The sequence below is a fragment of the Nanorana parkeri genome, unplaced genomic scaffold, assembly GCF_000935625.1.
Source record: "Nanorana parkeri isolate BGI_ZX_2015 unplaced genomic scaffold, ASM93562v1 scaffold1359, whole genome shotgun sequence".
Classification (NCBI taxonomy): domain Eukaryota; kingdom Metazoa; phylum Chordata; class Amphibia; order Anura; family Dicroglossidae; genus Nanorana; species Nanorana parkeri.
In genome coordinates this window covers 273,795-292,674 of record NW_017307627.1, presented here as the reverse complement: position 1 = coordinate 292,674, position 18,880 = coordinate 273,795, and the positions used below count along the sequence as shown (strand labels likewise).

At 41.0% G+C, this 18,880-nt stretch overlaps 1 protein-coding gene across 4 annotated transcripts in view; it reads right to left on the bottom strand.

Annotated features, from left to right (window-relative positions):
• The window catches only part of HDAC7 (histone deacetylase 7), a 110,961-nt gene that overhangs the window by 42,471 nt on the left and 49,610 nt on the right, over nt 1–18,880 (bottom strand). For all 4 annotated transcript variants that reach the window (XM_018569569.1, XM_018569570.1, XM_018569572.1 and 1 more), the window contains exons 2-6: nt 6,597–6,769; nt 6,203–6,281; nt 2,142–2,259; nt 1,699–1,811; nt 124–246 (exon numbers count right to left, since the gene is read on the bottom strand). In XM_018569569.1, the coding sequence (XP_018425071.1) occupies nt 124–246; nt 1,699–1,811; nt 2,142–2,259; nt 6,203–6,281; nt 6,597–6,769 (606 nt within the window). The remainder of the gene's footprint in view (nt 1–123; nt 247–1,698; nt 1,812–2,141; nt 2,260–6,202; nt 6,282–6,596; nt 6,770–18,880) is intronic.

Here is an 18,880-nt window from a genome sequence, read left to right as displayed (position 1 = left end):
TGAGTGTAAGACAGGCTTAGCTCATATGAGCCCAGTGCCCTTTGTACCAATAATGCTTGTGATCACAGCAATTAAAAGCTAAAGTCTGGACATGTTACCACCTCCGAAGTGCCATTCACCCACCCTGTGTTTCTGGGGGTCTTCTTCTAACTGCAGGTGGAGCGCTTTCCTTGCGTGTAAGTGGGTTCTTCCTCCTCTCCCCCGACTTCTTGGGTCTGCAAGGCCACTTCAAGTTTGGCTCAGAGGCTGCAGGGAAATTAAGTGCACAATTCTAAATGTTAAGAGCTCAAAAGCAACTGCGCCAAGTTCTGGCTGGGTTGTTACAGAGAACCAGAACTGAACGCTGAAGTGATTTCCTGATGTATTAGAACAAAATCTTGATTATGTATTGCAGTGATCCAATGCAACATGCTAGATTGTTCCCAAGCAAGTCTGAAATCAGGAAAAAGGCTTAAAAGGAAAACTATGAAGGGATTTTTTAAAACTATATAACTTTTTTCACCGTCACTGTTTTACATATAAACATTAAAATATGACAAAGGCGCCCCAGATCACTAAAGAGACAGCACAGCAGCTTGTTTAGCTTTGTCCAATAGAAACCTGGACTCTGCCAGCTATTAAGAAATAAGGCACTGCTATGATGACTCTGAGTTTAGTAATCAATGGACTTTTTTCATTTAAAGGCCCAGAGGTGTACCACAAGTTATCTTGTAAAGGACCTTGCACTGCAAATATCTTGACATGTCTCACCCTTTCACATTTCTTATTTTTAGCACACGTTTCATTAAAAGAATGTTAATGGTGAACTATTATTTATGTGTAAAAAGAGATAATTTGCTCAACTTCTAAGAAGTTGCTGAGGCATTTAAAGCTGAACTCCAGACATTAAAAAAAATGTTTAAATAGATTCCTTACAGCCGCTAAGGATAAAATTTAGTTTGTGTGCTCCAACTGCCTTTGCAAGCTCAGATAGTGCCTTCTAAATGTAGTAATGAAACCATCAATGTTCTGTACATAGCCTGTGCAGAGCTGTGAGAGGGACCCAGCAAACCCCACGCACTAGAGCCTGCCTGCAGAAAACTACAGGAAGGTGGATACAAGACCAGTCACCCTGCACAAGGAGAAAGCGCAGCAGTGACGTGCCTTCATCACATGAAGCTCCTGCACAGTGGCAAAGCTCCATGCAAAGTAAAAATACACATTCCTCTTGTATGTAGACAAAACTTTGGTTATTCTGGAGTTCAGCTTTAAAGAATAACGACTGGAAAATACATGACAGTTTTGAGTTTGCAGGAATTATTTTTCAGTCCTGCCCATGTGAGTTCCTAAAATCTGTCTGAACAGTTATTTGCCATAGAAATGACAGCACTGTTAGGTGACTGGTAGACAGCCTTTTTATTTATGTGTTGGATGCACATTTACATCTATATACACAGACTTCAGATTAAATCCAATGCAGAAAAATCACTTGCATTTGGGATTAGCCCCAAATCAAATTTGAAGACAGTCCTAAATGAGTTTGGGACTTGCATTTATGAATGCTGACTTATAAAAGTCAAAGTAACATGGCAAAAGCAGCATGTATAACCTGCCTTATATGAGCCAAACGTCTAACACTGCAGTCCAGCCCACACCAGTGAAAAATGCTTTACAAAAGAAAATGTGCTCTCAGTCATCAGCAGAAGGGAATGTCTTTACCTGTTCTTCTGAGGGGGAAATGCTCAGAAGGGTTACAGTTGCTGGCAGCATCCTGAGGAATGAAATTAGTGGGAAGTGGAGGGTGAGGTTCTGGTTCACTCAACTCAGGAGGCCTGAAAAGAAAAGAAAAAAAAACACAATTTTCCTTATTAATGTCCTTCTACTTTACACTTAGATTATATCAATTGCCATATACTTCTATCTTGTTGTGATCTCTCAACACTTAAATGTGTATAGCTTTGTAATTATAGATGGACCACCACTACAGCAGAACATTTTAATAGCAAGGTAAAAGAAATGGTAAAAAACAACATGTTTGGCAACAGAAAAAAAAAAAGAAGATTTTGTCAAAAAGGCACTTGGAATTTAATTATGATCAGCTCATGAAGCCGCTACAGTAACAAATACATGGATGGGTGGAAGAGGATGTCAGATACAGTTACCTGTAAGGCATGGCTTGGCCACTGTGATTGGCGACATTAATGCGTTCTGGCGCTACTTGCTGTTTGTTCCGAATCATCTGTAACAGCTTCTCTTTCACTGCTGGGCTGGCCATGCCGCCTAAGACCACATTATAAAAAAAACAGGAAAGAAAAATGGATCAGAGTGTGCACCTATATATGCATATTGTCTATGCTGCTAATGCGGTGTACGATTAGATTCCATATATAAACTGATGGTTCATACTAAAATTTAGTTCGTGCTAAACTAAAGTTGGCCATACACTGGTAAAAAAAAACCCTCTCATCAGAACATTCTATATTACCATCAGAGACTTGACAAATGTCAATGTGAGATTTTGTTTGGTTTTAACATCCCATGTTGTAATGAATGGAGTATTTCGATTTTGGAATGAATGGAGATTTTCCATCCTGCTCCTTTCATTTTTTTTTTGTCACGATGGCTGAAATCAATTGCTGACCTCATTAATCACAGTTTTATCGGAGTTATTTATTTATTGCATCACATATCTAACCAATATCTAACCAACAGGGTGTATATTAAACTGTTAGTGTACGAGCATTAGTTAAAAGAAAATAAATAAATAATATAAATAGATAGAAAAGTAGTACTAATACATTGCTAAAGGGGGCTGCAGTAGCACTCAAAGTGTTAAAGACTAACCCAATGGATGGAGGACCAGAGCTATGAGACACGGTTACTAAATTTAAATATGTTCACGCTGGAACTAAGGAGATTAAGGGGGGACATGATTTTCATGTACAAAATGTTCCATAGTCATAGCAACATTAGCAACAAACTCTTTACGATTAATTCCGTAACAAAGACTAGAGGCCACCACCTGAAACTGGTAGAAAAAAAATTCAAACACAAGGGGCGGAGGGGGTTCTTCTCAGTTCGCGCGGTTAGGGTCTGGAACTCGTTGCCACAAGCAGTGATTTCAGCTAATAGTGTGGAATCGTTCAAGAAGCTTTTGGACGATTTCCTGAGAAACGGTAATATACAGGGGTACAAGTACTCCTAAAAACGAGATGACTCGGGGATCTTTACACACACAATAGGTTGGACTTGATGGACATGTATCAACCTCAGATACTATGTAACTATGTATTAACTATTAGAAATTTGAATGAATACTCTGAAACTAAATATGGCCAACTTAAAACAAAAGAAGTTTATGACCGTAAAGGACAAGAGCTTCCACGCGTTAAAAGCTGCTAAACATTTCCACTTTGAGCAGAGTTTTAGTTAGGTCTGTCTTGGACCCGTCACAGTATATAAGGAGGATTTTACATGGGCAGGGTTAGCACAGGTCCCACACAGGTCTTCACAACCCCACAAATAGCTTAGCTAATATAATTAAAAAGGAAAAAATAAAACTGCATTGCAGCACAAAATAAGTGTACTCAATTCTGAAATCCCTGTTTGTCTATTTCTGTGAGATGAGGGGAGGTACTCTTCCAAAAAGTTTATTTTAAGCAATAAAGACTTGTGCATTACTAATGCATGCATAGTTCTGAGCTGCCTAAAGAGTGCATTTCATGGGCATGCTTATGGCTTTATTTAATAGGGCTACAGCATTCCTTCTGTGCTGCCACAGATTGATAGCTTGGTAAGCAGCCAGAAATCGATGGCCCAATGCTTAGCCTATAACCCTAAGTGATAAGAACTATTGTATCTGTCCCAAACTCTTTGCACTATAAATAGTAGAGAGCACAAACTATAAACCGTTTCAAAACAGTAGGTGGCACACTTGCTTTGAAAGTTTCAAAAAAAAAAAAAAAAAGCCTAGTCATATCATCCTTTCTCGTATAAATTAGGATTTGGTGGCAGTAAAAAAGCACCAAGCTAAATAGATCAAACTAACTTTGTCTTCGTTTTTATTTGTTTTAAAGGGCTCCATAACTTATAAGATGCCTTATACATATATAAAAGACTAGTAGCAATATTTACAAATATGTATACACAAGACTCTCTTTAAAGAATGTTTGAAATTTCAATTGTCATATTTGCAAGACAGCAAGGGCTTTATTTATAAAAAAAAATACATAGCTATTTGTGCAGTGAAACTGCATGTACATTCGTTCTGTGTGAATTAACCAGCACTCGCTTATTAGTTTAAGGGCCTGTTCATACCAACACAAAGGCAAGGCAATTTGCATGGCTTTCTATCAGAGCAGTTCAATGTGCACTTAGGAAAAAAAGTAAGGAATAAAGTCATTTTTTTCAGCACACTATGGTGTGAAAAAGAAACTGAATGCCACTTTGTGACATTTCAATGAAGTTCTAACAAAAAAGAAAAAAAAGTTACAATGCCATTCACTTTGTTTCCAGGGGGTATTGGTACTGCAGCCTTTACAGAGCACACCAGTGCTGGTGTGAATAGGCTTTATCGTACAATGTACATTATATTGCCAAACGTATTGGGATGCCTGCCTTTACACGCACATGAACTTTCATGGAATCCCAGGATTAGTCTGTAGGGTTCTTTGAGTTGGCTCACCCTTTGCCGCTATAACAGCTTCAACTCTTCTGGGAAGGCGTCCACAAGGTTTAGGAGTGTGTCTATGGGAAAGTTTGACCATTCTTCTAGAAGCGCATTTGTGAGGTCAGGTACTGATGTTGGACGAGAAGGCTTGGCTCGTAGTCTCCGTTCTAATTCATCCCAAAGGTGTTCTATCGGATTGCCAGACAGAAGTGCGATTCATCACTCCAAAGAACATGTCTCTACTTCTCTAGAGTCCAGTGGCGGCGTGCTTTACGTCACTGCATCCGACGCTTTGCATTGCACTTGGTGATGTAAGGCTTGGATGCAGCTGCTCGGCCACAGAAACCCATTCCATGAAGTTATCTACCCGCTGTTGTTGGGCCAATCTGAAGGCCACACAAAGTTTGGAGGTCTGTAGTTATTGACTCTGCAGACAGTTGGTGACTTCTGCGCACTTCAGTCATTTTACGTGGCCTTTCACTTCGTGGTTGAGTTGCTGCTGTTCCCAGTTGCTTCCACTTTGTTGTAATACCACTAACAGTTGACCGTGAAATATTTATTAGCAAGGAAATGTCATGGATGGACTTATTGCACAGGTGGCAACCTATCACGGTACCAAGCTTGAATTCACCGACCTCCTGAGAGAGGTCGGTGTAGAAGCAGTCTGCATGCCTAGGTGCATGATTTTATGCTTCAGGGGTGTCCCAATACTTTTGGCAATATGATGTATACAAGCAGTGGCTGTTGTGGCAAAGTTGAATGTTCTTAAGGTTTTTTTTGTCTTAAGATCGAATATTCTTGGAATATGCTGTAGCCAGTGCTGCTTTATACAACATGTATAATAGTTAAAACATTTTAATTACATTGATCTGAAATATCAGCGCAAGCAGGATTTTCTAAATTAATGTTATGTTGACATTGCATTTTGAATATCAGAAAACAACATTTTGCACATATGAAAAAACATTTGCAAAAGGTATGTGTCGCTTTTGCACAAATGCCGATCCATTCGCACAGCAATTTTTTTTAAGAGACTCCTAATTGTCTGATTTCCAGCATTAACCATTTTAGACTGGTTAGAGGCATGTGGTTATAATGGAGATATCCTTACTGGTCACATAATGCTAACAGAAAAAGTATGTGGTCTATGAGCCAGAATGCTTGGGACCAAGGGTACATCTAAAAAGCAGACTCATGCCTACCCTAGATAATCCATACAAGTGTATGACCTCTGTTTATAGAAAAGCACTTGCAGGTTATTTTATCTTTACATATTTTGAATATATGGGATCCACACACATGTACTGCAAAAAAAACAAAAACAAAAAAAAACAACAAGACTTCCAGTGCGGCAAGGATTATTTTTGAAAGTCAAGAAAATATATCAGATTTGGACTTTCATCAGAAACAATGATGCATGACTGCTGTGGATGTTGAAGCATTCCAATAGAGTCTTACTAAACCACATTTGTTTTAAAGCAAAAGCATTTGATTGTATGATAAATTAAATTTTAAAATAAAAACAACAAAAAAAGGGATAAAAAGGTTCCATACTTCCTTTGTTTTTATCCTTGTTGACCAGATGTCTCAGGCTTTGCTCCTGCCGCCCATGGTCTGCATTCCGACAGTCCACCTGGAATATGGAGAGTGAGGATCAGGGAAGGAAGGTCCTCATTACCTATAATCTACTTGTATACCCATGAGCAGCTTGGCATTGAAAGTGTAGCTGTGTCACTGAGCAGGTCTCTCTGTATAAGTGACATGTACTTTAAAATGCTGCTTGGAAAATGTAGTACGTAAAAAGGGGAATTTATGTCTACACCTTTCATTAGCCAAGCTAACTCCTACACTAATAAAACAATGCATGTTGCCATGGGGCAGTAACAGTGTCAGTGCTGTACAACCAAAAGGACTTTGAAAATATACAAGGAAATAAAGAGAAAAATACCCTGATTTTGTGCTCTATATGGTGCTGCGGAGTGATGGCAGAGAAGAATGCCTGCTGGGCCTGCTTTAAGTTCAGCAGCGCAGTGTCCGACTGCTGGTTGGGACGCTGGATTAGATGAAAATCCATAGGGGTGGCTTGCGTCAGCACTGTGCTTGATGGAACTGTCAAGTCAACTGCAAAACAAAACATATGTGTCAAATACATGTCCAGCAAAAAGAAGGCATTCAGCTAATGTAGATAGTAAAGCAACACTGCACCTTTCTGAAAACAGTCTCATAAGGCCCGATTCCCGCCTGGGTGTTTTACAGCGCGTTCCTACACTCTGTAAAACGCTCAAACACCGAAATCCCATTTCCTATGGGCATGGTTCCCACCTGGGCGTATTACAGCGCGTATGAATGCGCTTTAAAACACCCTACGCCAGAAAAAGTACAGGAGCTTCTTTGGGGCGTATTTCAGCGCCTTCGCGGCCATAGACTTCAACGTGAACGGGCTGAAATGGGTGTTTTGCGCGCTTTCGTCATCAAAAGCGCGCCTATAACGCGCGTTCCGCACATGGAAACAGACTAAGGCAAGTAAAATAATGGACTACACAAATCATATTAACTACATGTTATGTCTCTGGAAGTATCCATTGTTCTCAGTGGGAAAAGAAAACATTCTGCTTGTCACAATAAGCGACTGTTGAAAAAAGAAGCTGTTTTAAACTCCAAGTCCGCCATAAGCAGTCACTGGAAAAACAGAAACTGCTTATGGCAGACTGAGTCTGCAACAAAAATACAACAAGATGGCTACACATTACAATGCGACTGTAAAATATCCTTTAGATCTCCGAACATAGTACAAGGATCTCCCTGACTAATGTGTAATATATTGTATAGGCAAGTCCTCTTATTTATTTAAGTTATGAAAAATATGTAATGTACAAATCAGATTTTGGACAGAATTCACATTTTTACATTACACGGTTGTGCAGCATGCTCGTCTTAGCATGTTGCAATTATTCTGAATGACACCAAGGCAATGGACCAGCTCTACTCAATGCAAAATAACAGACCTGTGTGTTGTGGTAAGCTGCATCTAGAAAAAGTCGAGTCCAGTTTTCGGTGTGCTGAGGTGCGTTTGCAGCCCATTCAAAATGAACAGGCTGACTTAACGCAATAGGCATTAACATTTGTGCGCTAATGTGCCATAAAGGTGTGAAGGAGCCCCTTGTATGTATGGCCAGCTATAATGCTCTATGTTGTGCCACTCTGCTCCCAGGGACACCTATGTGCACATGTCCTACCAATGGCCTGTATTCCAGAAAGCAAAACATACGCTGTTACACTAGAAATTTATCAGCAACATGCAGAGCTGGGTCTACCGTCAAATCATCCGAGTTGGTGCCGACACTGTCCTTCCTTCTGGAGGGTGGCTACTTTTGTTCCCCATGGTCCCTGTGTGTTGTAAAGTAGTCACCGCTCCAAACTCACTTCCGTGATGGACTACAATCTCAATACAAATTAGTAAACTAAACATGAGATTGTAGTCCCATCACAGGAGTGAGCTTGCAGCGGTGGTTACTTTACGAACACACGAACCATGGGGAACAAAAGTAGCCCCCCTCCAGAAGGAAGGACAGAGTCAGCACCAATTCAGAGATGATTTGAGGATCTATAGCCGAGTGATGTACAAATAAGCTACATTATTGTTTATAGTCAAGATACTTGAATGCATTTTTTATATTTAACTCCCGAGTTTAGTATCACTTTAATAGAGGTGAGCCTATAAAGAGGGGCGTTGGTTTGAGTACCTAAAGTTGTATGCCTACAGGATGACAGTATGAAATAGACAGGAATGTCCAAGAGGAGATTATGACGAAGAGATCATGATAACTGGAGTCCATTCAATCCTGTACTTGGATGGGATATTTTATCTACAAGGCCTGATAGCTCAAAGCCCAGATGCATGTGAATAATATTCATACAACAGCTTGGAACTCTTACACACGCATCCATACATGTCACCAGTGCGGCTACAAGTAGTACTAATTGTCCACTAGGAAATGGTTCAGCTGGAGTTCACATCTTACTGGCAGTTCATTCACCATTCACACACAGAGAAGGAATGGAGATATGTTTATCTAAAAGTTAGGAACTTTCCAGGTCTAAGGTCACCCCAGTGCTGTTCTTTTCTAGTGAAATTTGAGGTACAGACAAGGGAATTTGCATACTGCACCAAGTTCTCGAGTATGAATTGGTGGGACTTTCCTCTTTGAAAGACACTGAATATCCAGTAACTGCTCAAGTCTGTTTACCTCTCAAATGACAATAACTAGTTACCCAAAACATCAAGTCAGTAAGTTGTGTAGACTGTTCAACCAGAACTCACCCACTCATGATCAGCAGCTCCTACTAGTACTTGTAATGTGCACCTTCGACCCTAAACTACACACAGAGCAGCTCATTTTTTGGTGGGAGGGTGTCCATTTAAACCACATTAGAGGAAACTTATGATGAATGTGATTTATATTTTTTGTCTTACAGCTTTAGATAGAGATCAACTCCCCCTTTAAGTATTCTGTTTTGAAGTGAACAGAACATCAGATATTTTTTTCATGAACTCCAGGATAAGCAGATATTGTCTGAATACAAAAGCCATGTTTATTTTTCAATCTTGACATGCTTTGTGTATTTTTCAGATCTGTGCAGTAATGCAGCATGGAAAACTTTACTTTGTGCAGCTTCCTGTAACAAAGACCGGTCACTGCTGCTGCTGCTCTGTCCTTGTTCAGGTGACTGGTCTTGTATCCACCCCTTCCTGTATGTTTTTGCAGGCAGCCTGTAGCGGGTGGGGCCTGCTGGTCCCCTCCCACAGCTTGGCTCTCTGCACAGGCTAGGTACAGCCCAGTGACAGCTACTTTCACCACTATCTGGGTTTGCAAAGGCATTTGGTGCACATAAATGTGGATTTATATACTTTGTGGCTATTAAGGAATAGCATTTAAAATTTTAGTTGCCAGAGTTCAGCTTTAAGTGCATGCACGTGAAGCACTGCGCATGCATGCTAAGCATTATGCAAGTGTAGCGCTTCTATTACATCTCAAAGATCACTGTACTTCCCCTGACAATGCCTTCTTACACCTTTCTCATCAAAGGGAAGGCACAATCTGTCTTTCATGCATTATTCTGGCCAGCTTAGAGAGGTTACAAAACATGTCATTCTGTGTGGTTTTTGGCTGTGCTCACAAATGTCTAAAGGTGCCCACACACCTTGCGATAATCGTACGATAATCGCGGGAAATCCCGCAATCATACGATTATCGTAAGGTGTGTGTGTGGAAGCCGTGCGACCTCTACTACTGTAAGGTTGCACGACTTTTATCTTACGAACATGTTCGAAAACCCGCCGAGAATCGTACGATTTTCGGCAGGTGTGTAGCATGTTCGTAAGATAAAAGCGGTACGGGCCGGCGCGCGCAAGCGCACACTGCCCATCCTCAGCGGGGCGGGCTTCCGATGACCAGCGGGGCGGGAAGGCACAACCGATGACCAGCGGGGCAGGAAGGAACAACCTTCACAGCAACCATCGATATCTGACTGGTTGCCACTAGTGGAGAAGCGCAATATAGCTATACAATCCCCTGGACCAATGGGTACCTTCTCAGGCACAACCCCCACAACAACCATCAATTTCTGACTGGTTGCTACTGGTAACCGCTTATTGGCTTTTCAGTCACTTTGTAATCCATTTTGTTTTAAGATAGGGCTCAGACACACGCAAAAGGATTTCAATACATTTCCTAGCATGGCATTAACCCTTTCTTGACAACTGCATCTGCAACAAAATTATCTATTTGTGTTGCATTTAAGCCAGTCTTCCATGTGTGTTACAAAGCGATTCCAACTCCCCTGGCTAGCTGAACTCTAAAAGTGGAGTTGTCAGTATGTTATACTGCATGATTCCATGTGTGTGCAGTTTTTTCAAATACAATTACTAACAAACGTTGAAAAAGATACTTAGACACGAGATATTATGTGTCCTGACATTTGAGATACATCTGTTCACGTTTACGCTTTTTTATATTGTCAGCAAATAGCTGCTTTAGTTTCTCCAGTGAGAAGCAAAATGTTGGTGCGTTAAAAAGGAAATGACAATCTAAAAATAAAGCGAGGTGAAGTACTTTTAAATATCCTGTTTTCTTCATTGCAGGGGGTGCAGAGTGTATCTGGAGAAGTTAAGGGTGACACAGGAATTTCAGGATGGCGCAACACATGGGATTGATCATAGATCTATATTTAGAGTAACAACTGTAGTCTGTCAGTAGATATTTACTGTAATGTGGAATATCTATATGGCAACATCTAAAATTCTTCCTAAAGCCCAACTATAGCCAAACTTTAGGTGTTTTTTTTAGGTCTTAAAGTAAACCATTCATTAGAATTTCTAGTTAAGAACTTTTAAATATAGTGGATGGGGGTGGGGGAACAGGGTTTTATAGTATTCTGACAGGGGTAGCTGTGCTGCTGTCAGAATGCCCGAACAGCGGATGCAGGTTTGGCTGAAATTTGACCAGTGTATAGCCAGCTTTCCTCTTCCTCTCCCTATGACACAATGACATAAAGGGGTTGGGTGAGGTGCCACTGGGGCAGGAACACACAGACATCAATAGAATTTCAACAGCGTTTATAACTTGTGTGGTTTTGTAACAACTGGACTGTTTATGGCTGCCCTCTCCTAAACACACACACCTCTATCATGACCATTGCCCTTCACTTCATGTATGCAGTATATCCCCTCACAATCCAGCACACCGATATCCTATTATATAGCAGGAAGAGGAATTAAGACAAACACGAATAGCTAAATCTCATCCAGCTAACATACATGACTTGCTGGAAGCCATTTGTCATAAAACAACAACAACAACAACAAAATGGCTTGAGTTTTCCAACGTGATTTTGCCCATTACATTATCACAACTTTCAATATGCCAAGTTTCTTTGCATAATACTTCAGGAAAATAAAATCACTCTAACATGCTGAAAAACATCTCTTTACAAAAACCATTTTCAGAAGGAAAAATAGTTTGATAAAAAAAATCTGTGCAACCTCACTGATCAACAGGCAATCAGTGTGTGGCTAGCTTTATGGACACTAAAGTGCATAGTGAACAGTTTCAGAACAGTTGGGATTTCTGTTTTGCTACACAGATGATCTGAATTAGTTCCCCCTCCTCAACTGATTTAGCAAATGCAATGGGGGTTTTATTGCCCTTGGATTTTTCATTTATTTCACATTCGGCAGAATGTAGCAAGATCGGAAAGCCTGCCAGGAGAAGAACCAGAACCAAATATTGTGATCCACATGTGTAGATGCACTGAAATATTAGTTTAGATAAACTGTCCCTTTAAGAAAAGACAAAAGGATACAGTTTAGACTTGGCCACTCAACATTACCAATCTTTTATGCCTTTAGCAGAAGCAGATATTTTCTCTTCTGAGTGGATAAGAATAGTTCAACCTATTTCGTAGCCAAGAACCACCAATTCATTAAAAACACAGTTAAGTGATTGGTCACAAATCTGTAAATGCGACTTCAATGGAAGCCTGTGTGTGGGGGCGATGGCTGCACACTGACTAAAGCTATGAAAATGAGAATTTCTTTACACCAGTATGGGTCACCCAGCTCTGTTTGTAAACAGTGTGGTACATGATGACTAAGTAAGTTCTTATCTGCTCTACATCCATGTCCCATCTTACATATTAAGTTTACCGGGCTTTCCAGTGAAACTGAATCATCTGATTCTTCAACTTGTTGTATTCAACAACTTCAAGAGCCTTCAAAAAGGACCACCTAAACATGAATAATTTTTCATTAATCATCTGTTTGGCCATTGTTTTTTTTTCAATAGCGACATGGATTTTCCGTAACAGACAGTAATAGGATAGCCCAGAGTACAATAAAAGGATTATTCATCCTGTGACCAAATACCTGGACCCCTGGGCAACATGACACCGACTTTCTTTGACCGATTTGTAACATAATTTTCATCAGAATGTAACATATGGCACAGCGCAGGACTATTTCAAAGCCAACCGTCAGGCCAGGGCTGTAACCCAAGCTTACCTCTCCCCCAAACATAGCTTTTAACAAGGAATGGAGGAACTTTCTTTTTTTCTGGCATCAGATGGTTGGCGAGCAGAACAGCAGTGCACACTGGACCTGTGCTTATGTCTACTAAAGGCATAAACTGGGGCCGCCTAACCAAATCAAGGGTGACCCCCAAGTGTTTTCCTTCTTGCTTGAGCATACTTGTGAATCTGTATTCGTTTAATAGTACTAGAGAATCTATATTCGTTTAATTGTACTAGACTAATAGTTTACAGCATACAGTAAACTCAAAGCACAATCCCAGTTTACATCAGTGGTATAAAAAGGAGACTTGTAGGGCCCATTCACACCTATAGACATGGAAGTATGTGTAAATGTGTACTGTATTTGCACGTAAATCCAAAAATGTATAGTTATGTGTAAATGGGCCTTTTGATTTCCCTTTCAGAAACACACAAATTGCAGTACATATATGTGAAACATGTTTTATTGAAGGTAAAAATGGACAAAATGTAAATAGGTCCTAAATGTTCTATTCACCCAAAAGTGGTGTTTCAGTTTTAAGATGCATTTGATTTGGATCCTTCACCCATTTCTAGATCACCTAATGTGAATACTTTTAGTGTCATCAATAAAAAGCTAATATTTTAAGCATTTGATGTGGGCTTGCTGGAAAGTTAGATTATTTTGTGTGAAATTTTCTCAATCTTTTCACACTTTTTAACACCTACAGTAATGGTGTTACAAGAAGTCAGCCTGTTTGGTATTTCGGATGAGGTCATGGACACCAAACTAAAATGTTTGAGAGAAACCTGGCTCCTCACCAAGAAGTTCCATATGGATGGACCCTGGTCTCAAGTCAATCCAGGCATATCACATGAAAACCGGTTTTATAAAACAGATGCCCTGCCAAATTTTATAAGGTAATAGATGTAGGGTGCACAATGACTGGCAGCTGGGACCAAAACATGGAGCCTCGGCTTCCATATATTCTCCTAAATTAATATAAATAAAAAACACAAGAACATGTCTAGCTTTTCTCTTTATGAATAGATCACAATGCAGCATCTGAGGCAGGATGTGCAGAGGTATGTACAAATAACACAGCATCAACAGTTTTTACTAGTTTCTTTCTGTAAGCACTTCTTCAAAAATGTCAATTATTTCTCAGCTGTGTTTTCCATTTTGATCTTTGTTCATTATCCTGTGCACATTTATATTTATAACTTGTAGGTCTTATCAGTTAAAACCAAATTAATGAAAAAGTGGACATTTTTTTTTTCTTTTAACAGAGTGGGGAAGGTGTAGAAAATCTGCCAGATATTTATTGCCGTCTGTGGGAATGTTAGGAAGATTTTCCTCAAATGCTTATCTCTTGGCCCTTCCCCATTGGGCTGGAGTAGCACTTAACCTTCACCCCCAGTTTTGGCTAGAGTCTAGGGATGTAAAAAAAAATCCCTGTTAGTCACATAAACCATCAACATACCTATGTTGGTCATATGATATACAAACAGAATACTGTAATACCACTTTCAACACCTTAAGTGCACCCCTGACATGGTCAGAGGTCCGCAAAGAATATTCAGCAACTGTAATATTGCAGAACGTTTTCAGACAGGTAGCATGCGTGTGAAACTGTCCTAATTTACTCTTGCCCCAGTTTTCAACCTCCATTTAAATAGCACTACTGTACATTTTTTTATTTTTTTAACTGTGCTCTATTAAAAAGGAGAACTATGGGGCAACCTTTTTTGCCCATAGTTCTCCTTAGGGTCACAGGAGGACATATACGGTGTCCTCCTGTGACACAAAACTCAGTATATAGCGGGCTGTGGCCCACTGTATGCTGAGATCGCAGGGCCGCTCCACAGCCAGGATGGAACCCAACATAACTGTCGAGATCCATCGCACTGGCTGATTGGCAGCTGGCTCTCTAGCTGTGCCTGCCCCCTCCCCGTCTGTTCCTCCACTCAGCACTGGATGATCAGAGAGGCGATAGGGGGAATCTCTGTGGGGACCTGTGACCGACAATCACCGCTCTCTGCAGGGAGAGGATCGGGAGGTCAGCGATTGGGGTTATGACCTGCCCCAGGTTCCTGATTGGCTAGGAAGCCAGTTTCACTTGTTGCTAGGGAACCTGGCTTCCTAACCAATCAGGAAGCCGGGCGCCATGTAATGACCCATCGCCCCGGCTTCCTGGTCAGGAAGCCAGGCTACCTAGCAACAAGTGAAGCCGGCTTCCTAGCCAATCAGGAAGCCGGACGGCACCTCATGACGGTCAGAAAGCCAGACAGGCAGCCTCGGCAAGTGAAGCCGGTGTTCTCTCGATACAACACCAGCTTCCCAGACAATCAGGAAGCCAGGCAACGGGTCATGATCCGCCACCCGACTTCCTGATAATGGGGGCACACGGCACCGGTATTGGCACTCGGCATCAGGGAGTACCGAAAATAAATAAAAATAGGAGCTCATACTCCAAAACTGGTTTCAGTGCATCCCTAGCAGGAAGAGCTGAGCTAGTTACCAATACAGTAACACAATTTATCAACAGTGCATGATGAAGGAAATCTGGACACAAAGCCTAATGAAGCTCTCAGAGTGCTAGAACAGCAGTGAAACCAGTCAACATCCAGTTTACTGCATCACTTGGCAAACAAAATGTATGATTGTTAGGATTACTCAGCAAAAAAAAATTCTGGATTGGTGTGTCCAACCAGTTGAATGTTTCTGGATAAAAATGCACAATTAAAAAGGGACACTAAACTCAGGAGTTAAAAGGAGAACCATGAGGTAAGTGATTTCTGTCACAGGTGAGCTCTATCGATCAGGAAGTGAGCAGAAATACACCGCCGATCCGCTCACTTCCCCGATAGTCACCGCTCCCCGCAGGGATTCCCCGCAGGCACAGATGGCTCTGCCTTTAGATAGGCAGAGCCAGCTCTCACCCACGCAACTGGGTGGATCTCGACAGTATTGTTAGGCTCTGTACCAGCTGCGGCACTCTCAGTATTGCCTGCGATAGAAATAAAAATAAGGCAAATATTAATAAGCTGCCATGTCATGCCAATAGGCCCTTTAAAAGCATAAGTGTAACTGAGTGTGCCCCCACACATGTGAAGTAGAAACCTTCAGCCGGGAGAAGTGGAGAAACATAGGGGAAGTCAATGCAGGCAGCCTGGCAGCGTGCACCCGCACAGACTCCGTGGGAGATAAAGAGACAGTCTGTGGTGGATCAGAGACCGGTACCAACCCTGGAGAGACTCCGGAAAACTACTAGAAAGAAGATCGGATCAAGAGGCATTATTTAAGGTAAGCCCTTAAAGCAGCATGGGAGGGGATTTGTTTACCTTAAGGGGACCTACACTGCAATTATTTCTACAGAGACATGTATCTGCATGGTATTTGCATGGTCTCCCTGCACTTGTGCAGGTTTTCTCCCACTCCAAGGACATGCATGTAGGTTAATTGTCTCCGATCTTAAACTGGCCCTAGTATGAGTGACTGCCTCACCATCTGCCCCAACCGCAGGCATAGCGCTGAGGCCCCTGAGAGAAAAGTGGCATAGAAATATAAATTTAAAAAGGGACTATAGAATTAGAAAAGTACGTCATAGCAAAATTTCTAAAAGTCATGCAAACATGGCCAGGGAACATGCAACGTTTTAATAAAAATGCATATCATATAAAAGGCACTTGCATGCTTCACTGGTCTTTAGTAATCCACTAATCATTTTCCAACCCTGTTGTGTTATAGTGATCGGGAGCTTCTGCCCATTTAAAAAAAACACATTCTTGAATTTGAAATATTTTATTTTGACAGCTACACTTAACATGTGTTACAATGCATTTTATTTTAATTGGTGCCTAAACTAATCGACTTGTAAAATGTGTTTCAAGGAGGTAGCTAATGAATAGAAGCTTCTAGTGAAATTAAAATAGTCTTTTCCTGTTTAACACAACATTCTGACTCTTAATAAAAGCAAAGAGCAGGGAACAACCAATCAGAATTCATCTTTTGCTGACCTCGTTAAATAAAAAACAAACACATCTACTAGCCTATTCTGCACTACTGTCCTCTGATGTGTGATTAACTCCCATAACTCATTAGCATCACATTTTAATACCATCTAATGAACATGTAGCTACAGGGCATTTCTAAATATAGCAACATCACTAAATGTCCAGATAGCTGTACAGATTGACATCCTGTAGTAGAAAAGGAAACGGGACTTACTATGACAGTATTTGCAGGAACAGTTTGGAAACAGAACGGAAGACAGGAGCTGAAGGACCAGTATTTCCTCATTTGCACATTGCCTGGTCTAAACAATCATAAGGCACAAGGATAATTTGTCAGAAGAAAAGTTATGGGCGTTGGAACCCAGACAGTAGGTGGTGGGGGGGTTTAAGGTGCGCCTTGAAATAAATGATGAGGAAACTAGATCATTTCCACATAAAAGGACAGAAACTGGGCGTCTGTAATCCCATAAAGATGTTTCAAAACCTGGTTACCACTGGGATACCTCTTTCTAATGGCGTCCTATGGGGATACGGTACAATTTACAAGCCCTAACAGGTTCCCCATAGTTCAGCTAGAATGTGCTTGTGCTAGCCGGCTTCCACTGTCTTGTACTATTTATCCAAAACTATTAAATAAAAAGATTACTTTGTGTACCTTGTTGCAAACATCTGTAGTATTCAAAAATACCTGGAATGTAAGGTGATGAAACAAGAAACAAAAAAAAGGCAAGATTAGTCATTTCCAGGTTGTCATTTGCAGACAGCTGTGTTTTCAGTGACAATAAACCAAACCTCCTGTTACACGCAGTTACAATGGCTACCGTGTAAAACATTGTGTCTGTGTAGTCAGTCCTTACTTTCACATGCATCCCCTGTGCCATATAGCTGATTTTCCATGAAGAGTGACACCATTGTCAGAGCACCAATTCATTTTTTATGTGTCCGGATAGCTGCCTTAATTCTGCTTTCATCAACAAATGCCTGTCCTCCCTTCCCCAATCTCCAAAGCATAAGACTACCCAACCGGGTCCTCTGTTCGCATAAGCCCTGGCCCCTTTCGTTCCTATGGATTATCTGTAGTCTTAAGGATGGCTAGGAGCCACGTTTCATAGGAATAAATTGGGAGACTGCATGTGTCCACACAAAGCGGTAACAGCCAGGACGTTTTGCTTGCAAATGCTGTGCAGCGCCAGGTAGGGCTGCATAGTGAAGAACTCATGACCAGGGGGGAAAAAAAAAAAGGGTCACCCTTTAAAGCTTAGCTAAGGGATAGAACATTTGACAGCTTCTTACTGAAGGTTTGGATTCGAGGTGCTAGGTCTGGGATCTGAAGTGAAATCTGCTTGGGTTGCTCTCTCCCCAACACTGCGTATGCTTCTTGGAAAGAGTTCAGGAAAGATGCGAGAATAGGAGCACCACACCAAAAAGGTCAGAGTCTGAAAAGTATTGATTCTAAAATAAAATGCATTACTCTTTTCAGTGCTGCACATTCAAAATACCCCCAAATCATTCCCCAGAAACTGGTACTACAGACGTGTTGGGAGCTAAAACATTGCAAAACATACATTCTGGGTTCATTGGTCAATTCTTAGCAACATGTACCATTCATTAATTTGCTGCATCTTGTGGAATAAACCTAGTAGCAGGCTACACAAGTAAATAAAACAACTTAAAATGTTTATATAGCCAGAGAATGGTATTGTAGGAAATAGGAATTGGTTAAAACATCAGGGGTTTTTTAAACTGGTGTTCCATTGAAAATTTCCCAAAGAGAACAAAGAGTATTAAAGTGTCAAAAAAAATAAATACGGATTGTAACAGGTTCGTACTCTACCCCCTTCCAAAAAAAAAAAAAAAAAAAATCAAGCTTTGGCTATACATGCACTTTAGAGCTAAACTCCAGTTAGCCATAAAATATAGTATATCACCCCTTCCTGAACAGAAAGGTTTAAATGCTCGTTTAGTCTGTGGGAGGTGTAGACATAGTGGAATACTTGTTTTTTTCCTCGCTCCCCCCACAGCTGGCACTCTTTTTCGCTCTGGCAACCTGGGCAGGCCCTCCAAATCCTCATGTACAATGGAGGACTGCTGGTCCTGCATTGTACATGATGGTGTTGGATAGGGAAGCTGTCTGACTAGCGAAAAGGAGAGTATCAATAGTTGCCCAAA